Here is a 23,320-nt window from a genome sequence, read left to right as displayed (position 1 = left end):
TCATCATTGATGAATAATAATATAATAAAATAGAAAATAATAGAGCTTAGGAATGCGCCGATGTGAAATACAACTTGTCTCACAAAAAACAATGGGGTTTATTTACTAACGTGATCCCGACTCTTTTTTGTCGGGTTTTGCCGCCCAAATGGTGTCGCACGTCCCTTGCGACACAATTTGCGCCCCAAAAAAACACAAAACCCTCCATTTTACAAGAAAACCCCGAAAAGGGGGCGTGGTCACGGGATAAAGTGGGCGTGATCCCGACAAAAGGGGAGTGGTCCCGACAATTTTGAAAAATCCCAACATATTTGCTAAGGTTTCCACAGAAAAAGTGTTGTATTTGAGCTGAGGAAAACCCGACAGATCAGAACAGTTGTAAAAAAAGCAAAATGTAGGGAAAAGTGCAAAATGTAGGAAAACCTTAGTAAATATATTGGGAAAATACCAGTGGGAAATCAAAACCCACAAAGAAACCTACACTCCACTCTTAGTAAATAAACCCCAATCTCTTTGTGAAGTAAGTCTGTGTTTGGGGTTGGGGGCTTAAATGCTCTGAGGTTGTTTGCTTAAAGGGGTATTCCGGGCAAAAACATATTATCCCCTATCCAAAGCATAGGGGTTAAGATGTCTGATCGCAGGGGGCCCGCTGCTGAGACCCCCCGCGATCTCCCTGCAGAACCCGCATTCTATGCAGGTGCTGAATCTCCAGTTTCGGAATGTGACGTCATGCCCCCTCCATTCATGTCTATGGGAGGGGGCGTGACGGCCGTCACGCCCCCTCCCATAGACATGAATGGAGGGGGCGTGGCATGATATCACGTCCCCAGTCCCAGAAACCCGGAGGTTTCCGGAACTGGAGATTCAGCACCCGCATAGAATGCGGGTTCTGCAGGGAGATCGCGGGGGGTCTCATCACAAAGAGATTGTTTTTTGTGAGACAAGTTGTATTTCACATCGGCGCATTCCTAAGCTCTATTATTTTCTATTTTATTATATTATTATTCATCAATGATGGCTTGCTTTTTGTATGCTAAGTTGTAGTTTTAAGAGGTATATGTGAAGATATGATGGGGAAAAAAAAAGCAATTTTTTTGCGCGTACGCCATTCACAGTGCGGTTTAATTAATTAATTTTTATAGTTCGGACATTTACACGGCGATACCACATATGTTTATATTTATTTTTTTTTTTTACACTTTTTTTTGCAGCGTTATAGGTCCCATAGGGGGTTATAACAATGCACACACTGATCTTTTACCCTGTTCACTCCAAAGCCATAGCTTTGCATTGATCAGTGTTATCGGCGGTCGACTGCATCTCAGACTTGGAGCAATCAATCGCCGAAGGGACACGCAGGAGGAAGGTAAGAGGACCTCCGCTTGTGTCCCAGCTGATCAGGTCACCGCATTTTCACTGCGGTGGTCCCGATCAGCCCCACTGAGCAACCGGGAAACTTTCACTTTCGTTTTTAGATGCGGCATTCAACTTTGAACGCCGCGTCTAAAGGGTTAATAGCATGCGGCACCGCGATCGCTGTCGCGTGCTATTAGCCCCGGGTCTCGGCTTCAGTTACATGCCGGGACCGACCCGATATGACACGGTGTCAACGCGTGACCCCGCGTTATATCGCTGGAGCCGGCCAAGGACGTAAATATACGTTCTTGGTCTTTAAGGGGTTAAAGGGGTACTCCGCCCCTAGACATCTTATCCCCTATCCAAAGGATAGGGGTTAAGATGTCAGGTTGCCGGGATCCCGCTGCTGGGGACACCCGGGATCTACCATGCAGCACCCACCTTTAGCAGCTTCGAAACCGCTGGAGGTCCTCAGGCTGAGTCCATCTCGACCACGAGGACGGAGCATAGTGATGTCACGGCTCCGCCCCGTGTGATGTCACACTCCGCCCTCTCAATGCAAGTCTATTGGTGGGGCGTGACAGCTGTCACGCCCCCTCCCATAGGCTTGCATTGAGGGGGCAGAGCATGACGGCACACGGGGGCGTCACTATGCTCCATCCCCGTGATCGCCAGTAATCAGACCCGGAGCGAACACGCTGCGGGGACTGATTCTAACGGGGTGCGGCGTGGAAGATCACGGGGGTCCCCAGCAGTGGGACCCCCGCGATCAGGCATCTTATCCCCTATCCTTTGGATAGGGGATAAGATGTCTGAGTGACGGAGTACCCCTTTAAAGGATGTGGATTGTATAAGAGTGCAGATGGCGTATAGGTTGTTGATAGTGAAAGAGGGCAGAGAGTTTAAAGGTGTACTTCGGTGGAAAACAAATATTTTAAAATCAACTGGTGCCAAAAAGTTAAACAGATTTGTAAATTTCTTCAATTTTAAAATCTTAACCATTCCAGTACTTATCAGCTGCTGTATGCTCCACAGGAAGTTGTATAGTTCTTTTCTGCCTGCCCTTTATGCTCTCTGGTGACACCTCTGTGGACCATGTCAGGAACTGTCCAGAGCAGGACAGGTTTGCAATGGGGATTTTCTTCTTCTCTGGACAGTTCCTGACACGAACAGAGGTGTCAGCAGAGAGCAGTGTGGTCAGACAGGAAAGAACTACACAACTTCCTCTGAAGCATACAGTAGCTGATAAGTACTGGAAGGATTAAGATATTTATATAGAAGTAATTTACAAAATCTGTTTAACTTTTTGGCACCAGTTAATAAAAACATTTTTTTTTTTTACCAGAGTACCCCTTTAATAGTTGTGCATAATGGAAGCTGTTAATATAGTTTAAGAGTTAAGAAAGGTTTTGGATTGTGGAAAGTGTTTGTATAGTGTAGAAAAGTGTAGAGCATGGAATAGTTGTGGATAGTGTGAAAGTGCATATGATATAAATGTTACAGTGGGGATCAAAAGTTTGGGCACCCCAGGTAATTTTTTTTTATTAATGTGCATAAAGAAACCAAGGAAAGATGGAAAAATCTCCAAAAGGCATCAAATTACAGATTAGACATTCTTATAATATGTCAACAGAAGTTAGATTTTATTTCCATCATTTACACTTTCAAAATAACAGAAAACAAAAAAATGGTGTCTGCAAAAGTTTGGGCACCCTGCAGAATTTATAGCATGCACTGCCCCCTTTGCAAAGCTGAGACCTGCCAGTGTCATGGATTGTTCTCAGTCATCCTCTGGGAAGACCAGGTGATGTCAATCTCAAAGGTTTTAAATGCCCAGACTCATCTGACCTTGTGCCAACAATCAGCACCATGGGTTCTTCTAAGCCGTTGTCTAGAAATCTGAAACTGAAAATAGTTGACGCTCACAAAGCTGGAGAAGGCTATAAGAAGATAGCAAAACTTTTTCAGATGTCAATATCCTCTGTTCGGAATGTAATTAAGAAATGGCAGTCATCAGGAACAGTGGAAGTTAAAGCAAGATCTGGAAGACCAAAAAAAATATCATACAGAACAGCTCGCAGGATTGTGAGAAAAACAATTCAAAACCCACGTTTGACTGCACAATCCCTCCAGAAAGATCTGGCAGACACTGGAGTTGTGGTACACTATTCCACTATAAAGAGATACTTATACAAATATGGTCTTCATGGAAGAGTCATCAGAAGAAAACCTCTTCAACGTCCTCACCACAAAAATCAGCGTCTGAACTTTGCAAATGAACATATAGACAAGCCTGATGCATTTTGGAAAGAAGTTCTGTGGACCGATGAGGTTAAAATTAAACTTTTTGGCCAGAATGAGCAAAGGTACATTTAGAGAAGAAGGGGAACAGAATTTAATGAAAAGAACCTCTGTCCAACTGTTAAGCATGGGGGTGGATCAATCATGCTTTGGGGTTGTATTGCAGCCAGTGGCACAGGGAACATCTCACGAGTAGAAGGAAAAATGGATTCAATAAAATTTCAGCAAATTTTGGATGCTAACTTGATGCCATCTGTGAAAAAGCTAAAGTTAAAGAGAGGATGGCTTCTATAAATGGATAATGATCCTAAACACACCTCGAAATCCACGGGGGATTACATCAAGAGGCGTAAATTGAAGGTTTTGCCATGGCCTTCACAATCTCCTGACCTCAACATAATTGAAAATCTATGGATAGAACTTAAAAGAGCAGTGTGTGACAGGCATCCCAGAAATCTCAAAGAACTGGAAGACTTTTGTAAGGAAGAATGGACAAAGATACATCAAAAAAGAATTTCAAAGACTCTTGGCCTGCTACAAAAAGCGTTTACAAGCTGTGATACTTGCCAAAGGGGGCAGTACATGATATTAACTCTGCAGGGTGCCCAAACTTTTGCAGGCACCATTTTTTTTAGTTTTCTGTTATTTTGAAAGTGTAAATGATGGAAATAAAATCTAACTTTTGATGACATATTATAAGAATGTCTAATCTGTAATTTGATGCCTTTTGGAGATTTTTCCATCTTTCCTTGGCTTTTTTATGCACATTAATACAAATTTTTACCTGGGGGGCCCAAAGTTTTGATCCCCACTGTATGGACAGTGGAAGGTGTTTGTATAGGAAAAAAGTTACAGACAGAGAAAGAGTGCAGATAGTATATAGGCTGTGTATAAGTGCAGATAGTATATAGGCTGTGTATAAGTGCAGATAGTATATAGGCTGTGTATAAGTGCAGATAGTATATAGGCTGTGTATAAGTGCAGATAGTATATAGGCTGTGTATAAGTGCAGATAGTATATAGGCTGTGTATAAGTGCAGATAGTATATAGGCTGTGTATAAGTGCAGATAGTATATAGGCTGTGTATAAGTGCAGATAGTATATAGGCTGTGTATAAGTGCAGATAGTATATAGGCTGTGTATAAGTGCAGATAGTGTATAGGCTGTGTATAAGTGCAGATAGTGTATAGGCTGTGTATAAGTGCAGATAGTGTATAGGCTGTGTATAAGTGCAGATAGTGTATAGGCTGTGTATAAGTGCAGATAGTGTATAGGCTGTGTATAAGTGCAGATAGTATATAGGCTGTGTATAAGTGCAGATAGTATATAGGCTGTGTATAAGTGCAGATAGTATATAGGCTGTGTATAAGTACAGATAGTATATAGGCTGTGTATAAGTGCAGATAGTATATAGGCTGTGTATAAGTGCAGATAGTATATAGGCTGTGTATAAGTGCAGATAGTATATAGGCTGTGTATAAGTGCAGATAGTATATAGGCTGTGTATAGTAGAAGAGTGCAGATAGTGTATAGGCTGTGTATAGTAGAAGAGTGCAGATAGTATATAGGCTGTGTATAGTAGAAGAGTACAGATAGTATATAGGCTGTGTATAAGTGCAGATAGTGTATAGGCTGTGTATAGTAGAAGAGTGCAGATAGTGTATAGGCTGTGTATAAGTGCAGATGATGTAATTATTGTTAATAGTGTAAAGGTGCAGAATGCAGAAGAGTACACATGTGCAAAGGCGGTGAATCCTGTAAGAGTACAGATAGTGGAAATATTGTTATAATAAAAGTGTAGACAGTGTAAAGTTTTCAGATAGTGAATGAGTGGAGATTGTGAAGTCCCTTTTAATAGTGAAGAAGTGCAGATTATGTACACGACTTCTACTATAGCTGAATACCCTGTAAAGGTGCACACAGAGAAAAGGTAAGTATAGGGGAAAGTCTGGTGTCAGAGTATTAGATATCATGCAAGTGTTTTGGGAATGTGAATGGTAAGAGATATGCAATGTTGGGAATAATCCAGTGAGCCGCTAGGTCTTCGCCCTTTTTCACATTTTTTTTTTTTTTACAGTGTCTCCCATTAGCAGACATTATGAGAAGCACACACAGTCACCCATTATGATAATTATTCACCAATCATTACACACCACTGACTGATAAAAAGCTAAAAATACAGGGAGATCACAGATGCCTTTCTTCGCAGCCCCTTGCTTGATGGTGCCCTAGACAAGTGCCTATATGCCATACATAGTGAAAATATCTAAATGTATACAGAAAACCCACACAGACACAATAACAGTCCTATAACGCATACATTAAGATATAACACAAGATACTTAAGAGAAATCAGTAGGCGTTATGAGCAAGTGGAGCAAAAGTTACATGCCCTGCCCCCTGATCCTACCCCGGGCGTACACACCTGTGTATCTGCCCTTCCTCCGAGTCCAGCGCGGCGTCTTCAGGTAGGTGTGATTGTATACGGATATGCAGGTTCATATCTGAATGTGTAAAGATGAAAGACTGGGTGGTAGAGTTGGAAGAAGCTGGGAGGCCAGAAAGAGCATCTTAGGCATGAGAGAAGAAAGTGCAGCATGTAGGGGGGTGTGAGGGGTGAAGGAATGCCTATGGAGGAACGAGGAAAAAGGTGATACCATAGATGGTGGTAGAGGTTGGTAGGCACCAGGTATGACATGGTGGAAAAAATGACCTGGTGGGCCTGAGGAATGGACAGAAGTTGGTCAAGACAGAGATGGGGTAGAGGGTTAGGCTGGAATGAGGACAATTATTCTAAGGACTTCAGGAAGATAGTGGGGTAGGTTAAAGCAGGGTGATCAGATGTCATAAAGGGCAATAGACATGATAGAGGTTCTCAAGAGGTAGGATAGCAGAGGATGGATGGACAGAAAGGTGCAAAGAGGGCAGTGGATGCAGATGGGGTAAGGATGAGGAGATGGAGACAATAATATGGGGTAGAAGTAAGTATGAGACATACAGTGCGGGGGTTAGAAGGAGCTCGGAGAAGTAGGAGTGTGGATGTTGAGAGCAGGATTCCTCTGGAAATTTCGCTGCTTTATTTGAAGTGCGTAGTGTGTCTGACGTCATTCCCCACCTCTTGTCCCCCTCCTCCTCTATTCTCCTCCTTCTCCCTTGCAGCCTATCACCTCCTCCTGGCCTGAGCCTCCTTCTTGTCATTCTAGCTGTTGTTCTTCCAGCTCTGCATTGTGTATGTGCTGTAGACTCAACACACCTCACTATCCCAGCAGTACTTCTTATGATTGCTCTGTATCTGACCCTGTGTATGGCACTAATAAGTGTATATATATATATATATATATATATATATATATATATATATATGGGCACTGATAGGTGTGTGTATATATATATATATATATATATATATGGAGCAGAACCACATCTCTCATGTTAAATCCACTGGTGTTGAGTTCCCGCATTGCAGATTGTAATAATTGTTGGGCAATGTTCACGCAGCACTCCAGAGCGCGGCTCACACCGTTATCTCATATGATCTGTTATAATTATCTGGTGAACAACACAGTGCAGGGGAGGGGGGGTACAGAAGCTTCTGGAATAACAATCACCGTATCATCCTTGCTTCCCTCTTTCCCTCCCCAGCTCTTTTTCACTCTGTGCTTTTCTGCCTTCCCCACTGCTCCCCTTTAACTTATCCTTCTTACAGTCTCTTTATACTGTACCCCCTCTATCTCTTTCCGTATTTCCTCTGAGCCCCTATCTCTTCTCTGTTATCTCAGTCTAGGGCAGTGGTTTTCAACCTGCGGACCTCCAGATGTTGCAAAACTACAACTCCCAGCATGCCCGGACAGCCGTTGGCTGTCCGGGCATGCTGGGAGTTGTAGTTTTGCAACATCTGGAGGTCTGCAGGTTGCAGACCACTGATCTAGGGAGTACGCACCATAGTGGCATACAATGCAGCTGCTATGGGGCCCTTGGAGAGAGGGCCCCATCTGGGTCGGTGCCATTTCTTTCTCTATTGGTAAACTGTGCAGAACTCCTCTTTCCAGGGACCGTCATTGTCAGCAAATTAATGGAGAGAGGTATAGACCAATGCGTCATAGAAAGCAAAAGGCGGATAAATACCAGACCTTTCTCTCCTGGGGAGCAAAATCAGTGTGCGCTAAACTTCTGCTTCCTCCTCCGATATCCTTTTGCCATAGGCTTCTTTTTAAAAGGTTTTATATTACAACTTGCACAACAGTTCAACAGAAAAAAAAAATCTATATATTGTGGCATATTAGTTGAATGACAATGACACTAAAGCATTCTCAGGGCTGCACACAAACCAAATATAAAACCAGACACATATACCACATATACAACCAGAAAGATACACATGCACATATAGGCCTAGTAAAAGAAGTAAGAATACTATAGAAAAGGACAGGCGACCTGCACTCACCGTGTAAGTTCTGGTCACTCGGCTCCCATCTCAGGCCGCTCCTCCGGCAGGGACTTCAAGAAAGCGTGGGGCGCTCAGAGGCGACTGCCGGCGGTTTCACGCAATGAATGCGCTTCGTCCGGCCTCGTTTTGAAACGAGTCCGGACGAAGCGCATTCATTGCGTGAAACCGCCGGCAGTCGCCTCTGAGCGCCCCACGCTTTCTTGAAGTCCCTGCCTTGTGTGGTATTATCTGGTCTCCTGCCTAAGTGAGTATATCCATCTCGTGGTTTGAGGGCTATTGGTATCGGTGCCACTGTTTTGTTCTTTGGTTTGGATCTAGTAAAAGAAGTACCGTATTTTTTGCCGTATAAGACGCACTTTTTCTTCCCCTGGGGGGGGAAAAGTTGGTGCGTCTTATACGGCGAATACACAGCTATCGTGGCGGTCACTACGGCCATCAACAAAAGTAGTAGAGAGTCGGCACTCGTATAGGTGGTGGTGCACGTGGACCAAAGGTACAAATAGTAGGTAGAAGAAATCCCGGCACTCACTAGGTATGCTGAATCATAATGGTTTATTAATCCATATGCAAGATAATGTAGCGACTCGCAGGACGCATTTCAGCCAGGTGGCCTTTGTCAACTGATCAGTTGACAAAGGCCATCTGGCCGAAACGCGTCCTGCGAGTCGCTATATTATCTTGCATATGGATTAATAAACCATTATGATTCAGCATACCTAGTGAGTGCCGGGATTTCTTCTACCTACTACCTGCGGCCATCAACCGCCGGGACCCGTGGCTAATACAGGACATCACCGATCGTGGTGATGCCCTGTATTAACCCTTCAGACGCAGCGATCAAAGCTGACCGCCGCGTCTGAAGGGAAAGTGACACTAACCCGGCTGCTCATTCGGGCTGTTCGGGACCGCCGCGGTGAAATCGCGGCGTCCCGAACAGCTTAAAGGACACCGGGAGGGACCTCACCTGCATCCTCGGTGTCTGCTCTGTGCCGGGATCCCCTGCATGGCGGCGACAGCGATGGAGCGACATCCAGGGCAGTGGTGACGGGTCCGGAGCGGCGGGGACACGTGAGTATTACCTCCTATCCAGTGGTCTTCAACCTGTGGACCTCCAGATGTTGCAAAACTACAACTCCCAGCATGCCCGGACAGCCAACGGCTGTCGGGGCATGATGGGAGTTGTAGTTTAGCAACATCTAGAGGTCTGCAGGTTGAAGATCACTGTTGGGTGCAGAATCTTTTTTTTCTAGATTTTGCACCTTTAAAATTGGGTGCGTCTTATATGCCGGTCCGTCCTATAGGGCGAAAAATACAGTAATTCTTTCACTGGGCCTATCTGTAATGTGCAATGTAAGTCTGCAATGTGCGTGAAAGCTGTCAATCCGGCCAGACCAAATCGCTGTTCATGTAAAGTATCTTATAGTATGGAATGTAAGAGTTAACCAGCTTAGCCCACTGGACCTGGGGGCATTAGTTGACTTCTAAGACATTATGACCACCTCACAAGCACAAAACAGCAAGATGTGGAAAAAAGTTGCTTGTAGTTACCAAAGACTAAAGGTGCCAGTATACCTCATATTAAGTCGGCTACACCTGATGCGGCCGTTGAGTTTGGCCGACTCTCTAAGGTGTATAACATGCAAAGAGAAAGAATGCTCACTGCACTCGATGCGCTGACATAATGCTTCTTCTTTATTCAGACAAGGGGGTACACAGACATCGGGAGTGGAGACGGGGGAACAGGCCAACAACCGTTTCGCGGCTTCCACTGGACCAAGGGCATTCTTTCTCGCTTCATGTTATGAACATTTGCTCCAGCTCTGTTGCCACTGAGCACCGAAAGACTGACACTGGGATTGTGACTTTCACATCTCGGCACCTCTCCAGGTTCAGGTGTCATATTGCGGGACATCAGGCAGTGCCGTCCCGTATCTCTATTTTGTTCTTTAAGGTGTATGGCGGCTTCCCAACTCTCCATTGACAGATAATGTCAGTGGAGAGATGGGTCGGGCTGATGGATTTTCACTGCCTGACCCTTTTGTTTTTGGAGCGATAAGCAGGTGTCAGAGCAGTCTGGCTGCAGCTTACCCCTCCCAATAGAGAACACATAAATGTCCAGCTTTGCATAACAATCATGTGTATGGGGAGCCCGGAAGAGCTATTATTAGAAATCTATGGGCACCTTTAGGTGTCTAAAACAGTAAACAAGCAGACCTGTGGGAAAAACTCTTGGGGACTTAACGTACTGGTTTAAGAATGGCCCAGAAAGAAGAAGGCAAAAACAGAAGTACTCTGTTGAAGAACCAGGGAGAATGTAGAAACGTGCCTTGTTCATTTTTTTTTTACATCTGACACCAACAAAATTTGTAGCTATCCCTTAGATGCCACTCCTCATTTTAGCCCAGGACAAATCTGAAGCAACCCAGGATATTTACATAATCCACCAGACAGTCCTTGTCTCAGTTCGGTCATGTCAGAATCCCACTGATGTTCTAGTCTATAGCCTTGTTAATGAACTATCCTAATAGCAGACTCACCAGGATCACCTCTTCAGTGTCTGATCTAATCGGAATGCCCTCACACCTTGGCCTCTGCTGCTCCAGCACCATTGTCATATCTGTTGTGTTTGCCCCAGTCTTGCAGACCAGACCTCCATTTGTCTATGCCACTTGCTGTTTGGTGAATAATTATGGGATTATCGCCATTATGGAAATAAAGTGATCCAGTGATGACTTGCAACACATTCATTTCCTTTCGAGCTGGGACTCATCTGCAGCATCTTCTCTCCTATGTTTATGCCAGGGCAGTTCCATCATAGTCCAGTATGCAATTAAGTTCTGCACTTGGCTTCTGGAAGGGACAGGCAGGGCATATTGACAATGTATATATGGCCACCATCTCTTGAAGGGGTACTCCAGCAAAAAAAAAAAAAAAAAAATTGTTTTCAAATCAACATGTGACAGAAACTTACACAGATTTGAAAATGTCATCTATTTAGAACTGTCATTACATATCACCGCTGCAACTCACTTTTTCTCCACTACTGCTTTTTTCCTACAGTAGCCGTTTGCCACAGCATTCTCCTTGTGCCCACTTACTTTACACTTTGTGCATCGCATCGTCATCCTTCTTTTGAAAGGACATCTGTGCCAGTATAGAAACCCTGTGCACTACCTTCCAGCCTTTAAAGGAGATATCCAGTGCTGAAAAACTTATCCCCTATCCTAAGGATAGGGGATAAGTTTCAGATCACGGGGGGTCCGACTGCTGGGCCCCCCCCCCCCGCGATCTCCTGTACGGGGCCCCGGCAGCCCGCGGGAAGAGTGCGTGTTGACCATCGCACAAAGCGGAGGCTGACAAGCCCCCTCAATACAACTCTATGGCGGAGCCGGTGCGCTGCCTTCGGCAATCTCCGGCTCTGCCATAGCGATGTATTGAGAGGGCGTGTCGGCCGGCGCTTCGTGCGGTGGTCGACACCCGCTATCTGGCCAGTGAGCCGGGCCCCATACAGGAGATCGCGGGGGGGTCTGATAGGGGATAAGATTTTCAGCACTGGACTACTCCTTTAAGAGGGCCAGTGTATTCTAAACTCCTGTTTGCTCCACCAACCTCCTTTTTACCTAGAGTATTTTAGGAACCTTCTTACGCTCCCTGTCTGGGCAGTAAGGTTCCTATGCTCTTGTTTACTGAAAAAGGTCTTGTGCAGATGCTTTAATGCTGTTCCTGCCCCAGTTTGTTTTCGGACCTTCTCTGTCCGAACTATTGACCATCCTATGTATTGAAACAACTGCAGAAGAAGCACCCCTTGCCTTTTGAGGTAGTTTACAGAAAGAAACTTTAACAATATTTTTTGAACTGGCTATTTGTATACCTATACAAGTTATACATGTTTCAAAATTAAATAAATTAAGCAATTAATTTTTTTAATCATTACTTATAACTACTTTTTTAATCCAGGGGATTTTTTTTTTGTAAACTTATGCCAATAACTACTAACTTGCTAATACAAGTCCATGCCTCTTTTAATACATGACAATATCCTGCTGGCCTTAGAAGTAGCTGCCTGACATGGCGCTGTTTTGTAGTATATGATCTACAAGTTACCCAGTTCCATCTCTACCAGTGACTCTCCCAGGTTTACTACCCCAGAACATATACAGGGGGGGGGGGGGGGGGTATACCTCAACTATGAGAGACATAATGAGAAAAAAAAATCCATAAAATCACATTGCCTGATTTATAAATAATTTATTTTCAAATTATTGTGGAAAATAAGTATTTGGTCACCTACAAACAAGCAATATTTCTGGCTCTCACAGACCTGTAACTTCTTCTTTAAGAGTCTCCTCTGTCCTCCACTCGTTACCTGTATTAATGGCACCTGTTTGAAAGACACCTCAGTATAAACACACCTGTCCACAACCTCAAACAGTCACACTCCAAACTCCACTATGGCCAAGGCCAAAGAGCTGTCGAAGGACACCAGAAACAAAACTGTAGACCTGCACCAGGCTGGGAAGACTGAATCTGCAATAGGCAGGCAGCTTGGTGTGAAGAAATCAACTGTGGGAGCAATTATTAGAAAATAGAAGACGTACAAGACCACTGATAATCTTCCTTGCTCTGGGGCTCCACGCAAGATCTCACCCTGTGGTGTCAAAATGATCACAAGAATGGGGAGCAAAAATCCCAGAACCACACGAGGGACCTAGTGAATGACCTGCAGAGAGCTGGGGCCAAAGTAACAAAGGCTACCATCAATAACACACTACGCCAACGGGGACTCAAATCATGCAGTGCCAGATGTGTCCCCCTGCTTAAGACAGTACATGTCCAGGCCCGTCTAAAGTTTTCTAGAGAGCATTTGGATGATCCAGAAGAGGATTGGGAGAATATCATATGATGAGATGAAACCAAAGTAGAATTTTTTGGTAAAAACTCAACTCGTCGTGTTTGGAGAAGAAAGAATGCTGAGTTTCATCCAAAGAACACCATACCTACTGTGAAGCATGGGGGTGGAAACATCATGCTTTGGGGCTGTTTTTCTGCTAAGGGACCAGGACGACTGATCAGTGTAAAGGAAAGAATGAATGGGGCCATGTATCCTGAGATTTTGAGTGAAAACCTCCTTCCATCAGCAAAAGCATTGAAGATGAAACGTGGCTGGGTCTTTCAGCATGACAATGATCCCAAACACACTGCCTGGGCAACAAAGGAGTGGCTTTGTAAGAAGCATTTTAAGGTCCTGGAGTGGCCTAGCCAGTCTCCAGATCTCAACCCCATAGAAAACCTTTGGAGGGAGTTGAAAGTCCATGTTGCCCAGGGACAGCCCCAAAACATCACTGCTCTAGAGGAGATCTGCATGGAGGAATGGACCAAAATACCAGCAACAGTGTGTGAAAACCTTGTGAAGACTTACAGAAAACATGTGACCTCTGTCATTTCCAACAAAGGGGATAGAACAAAGTATTGAGATGAACTTTTGTTATTGACCAAATACTTATTTTCCACCATAATTTGCAAATAAACTCTTTGAAAATCAGACAATGTCATTTTATGGATTTTTTTTTCTCATTCTGTCTCTCATAGTTGATGTACACCTATGGTGATAATTACAGCCTCTCATCTTTTTAAGTGGGAGAACTTGCACAATTGGTGGCTGAATATTTTTTGACCCCACTGTAATGCTGCAAGTTATTCTTCCCCCAGGACATATAATGATGCAGGTTATTAATCCCCCTAAAATCCTTCACTTAAATAGTCCAAAGGAGGGAGGAGGGATTGTTTATATTTCACTAATCCATAATTAACTCCAACCAGAGAATAACAACATCATACTCTGAAAAGTTAAAGAACTTTAATGTGCTGCAAAGGCCATTTACAGAAATAAATACAAGTATGGACTATACATGCCATGACGAAGAAGCAAATCCATCTGCAGAACAGACATGGGACGAGAGGTATAAAGATCTGCTTCTCTAACTGTCCAAACTCATGAGCAAAGCGGTTCCTCTCTTGATCCAGTGCTCCGGAGGTGATGAACCTGTTTTAAGATCCACACCGATCACAAAGGAGGCCCGACCAGTAGACCCAGACCGGACTGGGTAAAAATAACAGGGACAAGAATACAGTCCTGAGAAGGAGAAAAAGGTTATCAGACATATTGCAGTAATGAGAAAAAGAAAGTCATGAGGTTTTCTGTGTCGTTGTTTTGTTCTCTGTGCTTTGCCTGTTAACCCTTTGTATCCTGACCTGCTTCTCTGATGTCTGTACAGTGCTTTGGTTATTGTTTTGGTCTGTCCGCTTGTTACGCCCCGGCATGTACTCAGAACAGGGACCGCCGTCCAGTTGGAGATCCATCGTTTAGGGTGGATACTCAAGTGGACAGGATAAATGAGTGGCTGCGAGTGAGTTCACTTATCCCTCCCTGACGTAACAACACCCTCTTTGAATTCTATGGTTTCACATATAACAACATAATTTAAAAAAATTTGGTCCTTAGAAGGTTGTAAAATTATGATTCTACTGTATCAGTATTTAACAAAAAAGAAGCCATGTGTGAAAAGCATTAATTTCTAACAAAAATATGTTTCCCCTTAGTCCTAACAGCAGCACAAGCGGGTGGGGGTTAATCTTCCCCTGTGAAGTAGTCGAAGACAAGATTTTTTTGTACTTACCGTAAAATCTTTCTCGTAGCCATTGGGGGACAGCTATACTGATGGGTGTAACGCCGAGCGCTCCGGGTCCCGTATCCATCCCGGAGCGCTCGCGGTGTCTGGTCTCCTGCAGCGCCCCGGTCTCTCACTCTGACCGGGAGCGCTGCTACAGTGCTGCCGACGGGGATGCGATCCGCATGGCGGCACTAGTCCGCTTGCGGATCGCATCCCGCTCTGATTACCTGCCCCGTCCTCTGTCTCAGCCCCAGCACGCGCGGTCCCGCTCTCTAGGGCACGCGCGCGCCGGGTCTCTCAGATTTAAAGGGCCAGTGCACCATTAATTGGTGCCTGGCCCAATCTGTTCCTAATCAGTCCTAATTACTGTGAATACTATATAAACTCACTTCCCCTTCCTGTCCCTGCCGGATCTTGTTGCCTAGTGCCTTGTGAAAGCATTAAGTGTGTGCCATAACCTGTGTATCCAGACCTCCTGCTGTTGCCCCTGACTACGTACCATTGCCGCCTGCCCTGACCTTCTACGTCTGACCTCGCCTCTGTCTAGTCCTTCTGTACCACGCCTATCTCAGTTGTCAGGGGGGTTGAGACGCTATCGGGGGATATGACCTGGGAATTACAGCCGCAGCAAGCCCATCCCGCCTTGCGGCGGGCTCTGGTGAAAACCAGTAACCCCTTAGAACCGGTCCCCCGGTACGGCCCGCGTCATCGCCTCACTGACCAGAGGATCTACTACCTGCATACCAGTCCGGATCGTGACAATGGGTATATGCTCTTGCTACTAGGAGGCGCTGACAATAGGAAAAAAAAGTAGACTCCTCCATGGCAGGATATACCCGCCCACTGGAAGTGAGGTAATCAGTTTAGTCACAAAGCAGTAGGAGAAGCCAACAAAGAAATATGTCCAAAGGACCCTAGAAAAGAATCCCCAATAAAAAATAAAAAAAACAATATCATGGAAAGGAATATCCAGACAAAAAAATTAAGAAATGGGTGGGTGCGGTGTCCCTCAATGAAGGCTATGAGAAAGAGATTTTACGGGGAGTACGAAAAAAATCTTCTTTTCTCTGTCGCTCTTCATTGTGGGACACCTATACTGATGGGACGTACCAAAGCAGTCCCTTAGGGTGGGAAGAACAACCATTAGCAAAAAGGGGATCAGTCCCGAGACTGAGTCCACTCGTCCATAAGGCCTGCGGTCCATGGAGATGGACTCAGACACCAAAGGAAGGGACCGTGCTCCGCAGAGACTCTAAACCTAAGTCACATAGAGAAACAAGAAAAAGGTCGACTAGGAAGCCAGATGGGCCATCCTGGAAGGAAGTAGGAAAACAACTCCAAGGAACACAGAACCAGACAGAGGGCCAACCTGGCAGGAAAACAAAAACGGAAAGGTCACAACAAGAGAGCCCCATCCAGAGTCAACCGATTCAAGAGAACATGGCGGAAAAAATGCCAGGGAGAGCAGTGGATGCCTCGACAGAAGGCGAGCACAGAAAGTGAGATGGCTCAAGAGAGGCTTGGTACAGAAGATCGACGAACTGAACATCTGCACACCCAAAATCCTCATCCAGGGGCCCGCCACGAGCCCCCAGGAAGCGAAATAGCTCGACTGGTGTAATCCGGATGACCGGAACGCCCTCCATCCTGAGAGAACATGGACCCCGATGGAGGAGGCGGAAGGTAATAACAGCCAAAAGAAAAGCAGAACGTCCAGAAAAGGGGCATCCCGGGACACTGGAATGATAGGCCCGGAAACTGGAGGTTCCTGGGTCACCAGGAAGAAGGACACGGAAGAATAAACGGCCAAAAAAGGAGCGACTCAGAGCCCAAGACTCAGGAGGGCCAACCTAGAAAACAAGGCAAGCCACAGCATCTCAGGATAGTGTCAAAGACAAAGAGATCAACCGATCCTGGGCCCCAGGTCCAAGCGGACCAGAGCACACTGAAGCAACAATCAGTCAGGAAGGGAACGGAGGTGGAAACAAAAGGGAACCTGGCTGGGAAACCCAGGCTCACAACACAGGAAGGTTACTCCAGAAGACCGTGGTGTCAGTGTAGTGCAACTGACACCGTCAAGGAAAGGAGGAACACACGCTACCAGGGAGAGTGTGCCAAGAGGGAAGGAGAGCAATGGCAGGACCCAAACGACAGATGTTGGCTAGATTGGCTGTCGTCGAGCCATACATGATTGAATAAACCCCCCTACAGAGGAGAGTGCCATGGCTGCATGAACAGCAGTAGATAACAAGAAACAGGAAGAGAGCCAGGCTGCAATATTGGGCAGTGAGCACACAGGCCGACAGTGCAAAGCTCTTCCGAATGCTTTCAGTGAAAAATAAGGGCCCAGCCAGATACACCCCCCCCCTATATAGTGGGAAGAGAGAGATGGCTCCATCTCGGCAGTAGAAAGTGCCCAGCAAAATAATTCCCCTAGTGGAGGGGAAAACAGGGGTGGCCGGGATGAAACTCAGGCACTGACTATGCCAAACCCCCTGATTCCTATACCTAAGCGTGGAAGGGAAATTGTCAAGTGTGCCAGGAACTGTAGGAGAAGAGGAATACTACCCTATGGCAATGGGACAAAGTACTGGGTGGACATATCCCCCAGGAACTCTGAGAGAACATATCGAAGAGCCAAATTGTGTCCCCAGAGGGGTCGGAATCCTGGACACTGGCTGGGCAAGATGCAAAGACATGACTACAAATTCAAGGAAGAAGCACACACAAACCCAGCAACCAACAGCGTTGAGAGGAACACCCCAACAGGGTGAAAACCTTGGGCCCGATGGTTGCCAACGGAGCCAGTCTGGTCATGTGTAAGGCAAAAGAGCAGGCGCCTGAGCCACCCTGCACAGGAATCCAGGAAGATACCTGGAGGCATAGGGGGAGTGCTGAACTTATGACGCCCCACCAGGCCCCATGCCAGAACAGAGGTGTTCAACTGTCGCATACCTGTGGACACCAAACTACAGGATGACCCGAGGCACACCCCACCAACAGAAGGAAGGTGGGCAGTACACGTGCAGAGGGACACAGACATGGGAACCTCACGATAGTAGTGGGGTACCAAGACTGCAAACATGAAAGAAACTGCAGACATCCAAAAGTCCGGTAGCATGGAAGACAGGCTCAGCACCCAACGGTGTGTCAAAACCATGACCCTAGCAGCACACGTGGAACTCTTAGAAAGGGGAACAGAGAGTGCTGTTGTTGCTGTGAAAGGCAATTGAACCTGTAGGAAACGTCCACATCCCATCTCCTAATGGTGCCACACACCAGAACTGCTGCCGCAGATGCAACAGATGAAGGAGGTATGTGGGACAGAAAACAAGCAAGCACAGTCTGATTGGTATAACAGGAGCATTGAACCCACAGAGACACACTGTGTGGAACTTCACATGGAAAGAAAGTCACCGGGCTGCAGTCACGGGAGTGGCAGGAAAGGGAGAGGTGATCTGGTGGATTATGTAGACACAGTCTGACTATATGGCATAGGGACCATGGCCACACCGTTCAGAGCCACACATTGAAACCGGCCACCAGCCCTCAGCTATGAGCATGGCAGGCATGTAGAGAGGGACCTAGTAAAGCAGGGAACCCTGCAGACCAGTATGTGGTGCATTGTATAAGGCCCTTGGAGCAACATGGAGTGACTCACTTGGAACTACACCTCGGCAGTGGGTTACCTGAATGTCCGTTCTTGGAGTGGAAAATGTATGGTAGTTGACCTAATGTAGCAGCAAATCATACAGACAACAGTCTGGCTGACTGGTGAAGGATTCTTGATCGCACAGGATAACTCCTTTGAACCCTCCCACAGAAAGTGGGGAACCAGAGTGCGGCCGAGCTAACGGGCGAGTTGGCAGTGCCAGAGACCCAGCAGACGAAGTCTGAATGACTGGCATCAGTCACGTGTAACTGCAGGGACCCACATCCAGATTACTCACACCGGCAGTGAGGTACGGGAACCTGGCCATGCCCGTGGCAGCCCTTAGATGGGAGACCGACGGCGGCGGAAACCGTGCAGACAACAGTCTGGCTGAACAAGAACACTTCCAGGCGCTGGCAAAAACGGGGCGACAGCCTCGGAGCCATGTATAGTATCCCTACCGCCCGGAGAACAGGGGAGCAGGGGGAGCCGTGAATGGTATAGGACACGCGGGATCACTTGTACACCTTGCACATCAGTGAGGTACCAGAACTCAAGCCACAGATACATCAGCTATGTGATGAGTGACTGGCGGCAGAGGAAACCACGCAGACTACTGTCTGGCTTACTGGTATGGGTCCATAGTAGACAACGGGTCACTCCTGTGGATACTTTGCACTAGCAGTGGAGTACCGGAATCCAGCCGTGGATGCAGCAGCTGTGAGATGAGTGACAGGCAAGACTACTGTCCGTCATATTGATATCAGGTCCAGTCCCTGCCCACGCAAAGACACTTCCACGGAGACCTTGAGTTGGACGTGGGATGCGGAGCACTAACCGTAGATGCGGCAGCCTGTGAAGGAGGGAATCATTGTATGACATGCCAAGAACACCCCCTTGATGGGTGACCAGCGGACATGACAGAGGGGGAACTGCGAAAGCGACCTTAGCTTCCACGGGGAATGCCAATGCCCTTGCGAGGGCATTCGGCCAGTGCCATCCATGGTAGGGGTTACGAGGTGACGGAAGCAAATACATTGGCCCCCATATGCAGTCCCTAGAAGGAATCCAGCAGATATTAAACTGATAAGGACAGATATTACAGGCCTGTAATAGTTAATGGATATCACAAGAGGGACCCATAGAAATTAAGGGCATAATTCAAAGAATGACCACAGGAGGGCGCATGAGTGACAGCAGTGGAGAGGAACTTTTTAATTTTTTTTTCATTTTAGTGAACTAAATATGGCAGGGAGGAAGCGTGGAGAGCAGGTCGCTCCCCGCATAACTTCTGCCTGCAGGAACCCCTCCGCATGAAGGGCTAGGATGCCCACAGCAGGAACAGAACATATGCAGGCAGTCCCTGTAACGGCGGCAGGATGACACAGCACGCTATTGAAGCGCCTGCTAAGCTGCCGCATGGCCCTGAGCCAGGGGACAAGAGCGGGCTGTCTGGAGTAGCTCCCGCCGGGGAGCCACTCCATCAACAAAGTGCCGCCGAACCCCCCCTTCCCCCTGCAGTGGGGGAGGAGCGGTGCTGGGAGAAGCACCAGGATAAAGGGAAGGACCCTTGAAGCACGCGTACCTGGAGAGGAGGTGAATCCTGATCTCCCGGTTCGCGCACTGGCTCAGGGGGAGAAGAAGGGTGGAGCCATGTGCCACCATTGCCCCCCAGGACTCCCGCCAGCTGAGCACCCAAGGAGTGCAGACCCGGGCGAGAGATGAGGTGGTGGCGGCTGCCGGCATATGCTAGGAGCTAGGGGAGTGGCATTGGGTCCAGTTGGCATGCAGGTGGCTCTAGCGCTGGCTAAGAGCACGGAGCCGCAGCAAGAGAAGGGCTGGCGGCTCCCAGCAAAAAGGGGACCGCCAGAAAATAGAAACTTGCCGAGAGCTGGGGATGCAGCAGAAGCTGCATGAATAAAATAGCAGTGTTGACCCCTCACTGCCCCGGACCCCAACCCTAGTCGCCATAAACAGCCCCAGAAACAGGGCTACTACTGCTCGTTCGCCGTGGGGTGGGGTGTGTTACGTTAATGGGGGGGGGGGCATACTCACCTCAGTTGCCACATACTCACCCCTTGACGGCTTCTGCCAGCATTAGGCCACGCTGCATCATACCAGGCTAAGATAGCGGGGCGAGCAGGACCCAGGGTACAACCTCCAGGCGCTGGCCGTTGGCTATAAGGGGTTGACGGTCCATACTCTTTATGTTCTGTGCCCCTTTGTCGCATATGGGGGAACAGGTAATGCCATGCTCCTGAACCCCCACCTGAAAAAGGGAAACAAAGGGGTGATAACAACCTAACTAAACAGCCGTAACTAGAAAATAATAAAAAAAAGACTTGTCTCCTACTGACACTAGCTAAAACTGATTACCTCACTTCCAGTGGGCGGGTATATCCTGCCAGGGAGGAGCCGACTTTTTCTTCATAGTGTCAGCCCCTCCTAGTGGCAAGAGCATATACCCATCAGTATAGATGTCCCCCAATGAAAAGCGACCGAGAAAAATCAATTATTCAAACATGCAAACTTTAGATGTCTTTGACACAGCAAGGAGCCATTGGCCCTCTAAGTGTCTGATCGTGGGGACCCACCCGATCTCCTGCAGTGCTTTTGTATCTCCAGCTCTCCCATAGAAATACAAGGAGGGGGCGTGTTGACCACCGCTTCGTGTGGGGATCGACAGTCTCCTTGCATAGAGCAGAGATTTCTCCGTGCACAAGGAGAGCTAAACGCCGTGTAGGAGCTGAGCGCCGTGCAGGACAACTTATCCCCTATCCTTTGGATAGAGGATAAGTTGTCCTGCACCACAGTACTCCTTTAAAGTGGTGGTCACACTTGCTGACAATTAATCTATGAATCATTGGCATTTAAATATCAGTCCCTGGCTGCTACTTACCCTTTTAATTCCTATGGAAGCAGTGTACAGTGTACCTGGGGTGTACTAAATTTTTTTTACACACTGACACTGTGTAATTTGTCATAAGTTGTTGTATTTACCTAATTTTAGGATCTTCTAATGACCAGATAGTTTATTTTTATTATGTGTCAATAAGAAAAAAACATACAATTCAAAAAGGGTGTACTTACTATTTTTTAGGACTATGTATGTATAGCTGGTATGTATATGTAAGTATCAGAGCATTCTGCATACATTCATAATAAAGGACTGTTAGGCCAGGCCTAAAGGCCACTAATTGGCTCAATAAATGGCTGAATCAATGTGAGGTGCAGGAGCACTTAGATCTTAAACACAAGCGTGTAATGTGAAGAGGAGAAGGTGAGGTGTCAGACATGATTCCTCCATTGGATGTAAATACATACTAGTCCACAGAAATGCCCCTTATGTACCTTTGCTGCTCTTCTTCTTGCTCTCTGTAGGTCTAAAGTGCACAGTTGGAAGAGGACACACAAGCTGCATTGGTTCTGCTTCCATTAGACAGGAGTTCTTCTTATCCCAGCCAGCACCCTCCAGGTATAAGCCACGAATCCAAACCCCATCCTGAGAGAACAAGTATCACCAGTATCACACCTCTGTTCTGTCTATATACAGATGTCCCATTTCTGGGTACATGCTGCTACTCACCTTTGGAGGATACACCAGATTATTATCATCTACGGTTGAGACAATGAATTCCCAGGACAGAGAATCGACTGACACCTACAGAAGAGGAAATATACTTTCATTTACGCAGTTCTCTCATTGTGTTACATTTTCTATGCCTAGTATATCATACAGCTTAAAGGGGAACTCCGGTGGAAACAAGTAGAAAACAATTGTTTTCAAATCAACTGGTGCCTGAAAGTTAAAGAGATTTGTAAATTTCTTCTATTAAAAAATCTTAATCCTTCCAGTACTTATTAGCTGCTGTATGAAACAGAGAAATTTGTGAACTTATTTTCTGTCTGACAACAGTGCTCTCTGTGTCAGGAACTGTCCAGATTAGAATCATATCCCCATAGTTCCTGACACAGACAGAGGTGTCAGTAGAGAGCACTATTGTCAGACAGAAAAAACTTCACAAATTTCTCTGGTATACACCACAACACACGGTAATAAGACACAGCCATAACTCTGCGATAGCCTAACCGGCTCCGCTTCATTCCTGCCCCCTGCAGATTACACAATCCATAGAAGAGGAGGGATAATGCATCATTCTACTATTCTGGTCACAACAAAGTACTAGAAGGGTAAAGATTTTTAAATAGAAGTGATTTACAAATCTGTTTAACTTTCTTGAACCAGTTGATTTGAAAAAAAAAATTTCCACCGGAGTTCCTCTTTAAGCTTGCACTACAAACTGGGTCAGAATCTTACATTATTTTGTCGGGCGGCACTCTGGAGTACAGCGGTCAAGAATCCAGTTGGGAATGTGAAGGCTGAAAGCCAATATAGGACCGGTGGATGTGCCGTCTCCGCCCAACGTGCAAACATCTCCACACGTGATGCCAGATCCCGGGTCCAGGCTGCCAGTGGTTTTAGTGATGGATAAGCCTAAAACCAAAGATCAAACGGTTGATGATGTCACAAATACATCACTTCATCCTCACGCTGTGCCCACATCATCAATATCTCTTCATCCTGCCCTCACATCATCATCTTCTCATTCTACCCTAATATCTCGATTCATCCTGCCTTCACATCATGATGATGATGATGATGATCATCTCCTCATCTGCCCTAACGTCATCTTCTTATCCTGCCCTCACATCATCTTCTTATCCTGCCCTCACATCATCATCTTCTTCCCATCCTACCTTCGCATCATCATGTCATCATTCTGCCCGCACATTATCATCATCTCCTTATACTATATATAATATTAGTATAATATACCCTAATATCATCATCATGTCCTCATCCTACCTTCATATTATTATCATTTCAACAT

General features: G+C 46.3%; 1 protein-coding gene across 1 annotated transcript in view; it reads right to left on the bottom strand.

The window, feature by feature from the left end:
* Positions 1-13,921: 13,921 nt before the first annotated feature.
* Positions 13,922-23,320, bottom strand: part of DNAH2 (dynein axonemal heavy chain 2) — a 243,720-nt gene continuing 234,321 nt past the window's right edge. Inside the window, exons 85-88 of the mRNA XM_056570087.1 lie at positions 22,747-22,923; positions 22,015-22,089; positions 21,780-21,930; positions 13,922-14,238 (exon numbers count right to left, since the gene is read on the bottom strand). Of these exons, the coding sequence (XP_056426062.1) occupies positions 14,084-14,238; positions 21,780-21,930; positions 22,015-22,089; positions 22,747-22,923 (558 nt within the window). The 3' untranslated portion in view covers positions 13,922-14,083. The remainder of the gene's footprint in view (positions 14,239-21,779; positions 21,931-22,014; positions 22,090-22,746; positions 22,924-23,320) is intronic.

The sequence above is a fragment of the Hyla sarda genome, chromosome 4 (genome assembly GCF_029499605.1).
Source record: "Hyla sarda isolate aHylSar1 chromosome 4, aHylSar1.hap1, whole genome shotgun sequence".
Classification (NCBI taxonomy): Eukaryota; Metazoa; Chordata; class Amphibia; order Anura; family Hylidae; genus Hyla; species Hyla sarda.
This window is presented reverse-complemented; position numbering and strand designations above follow the sequence as displayed.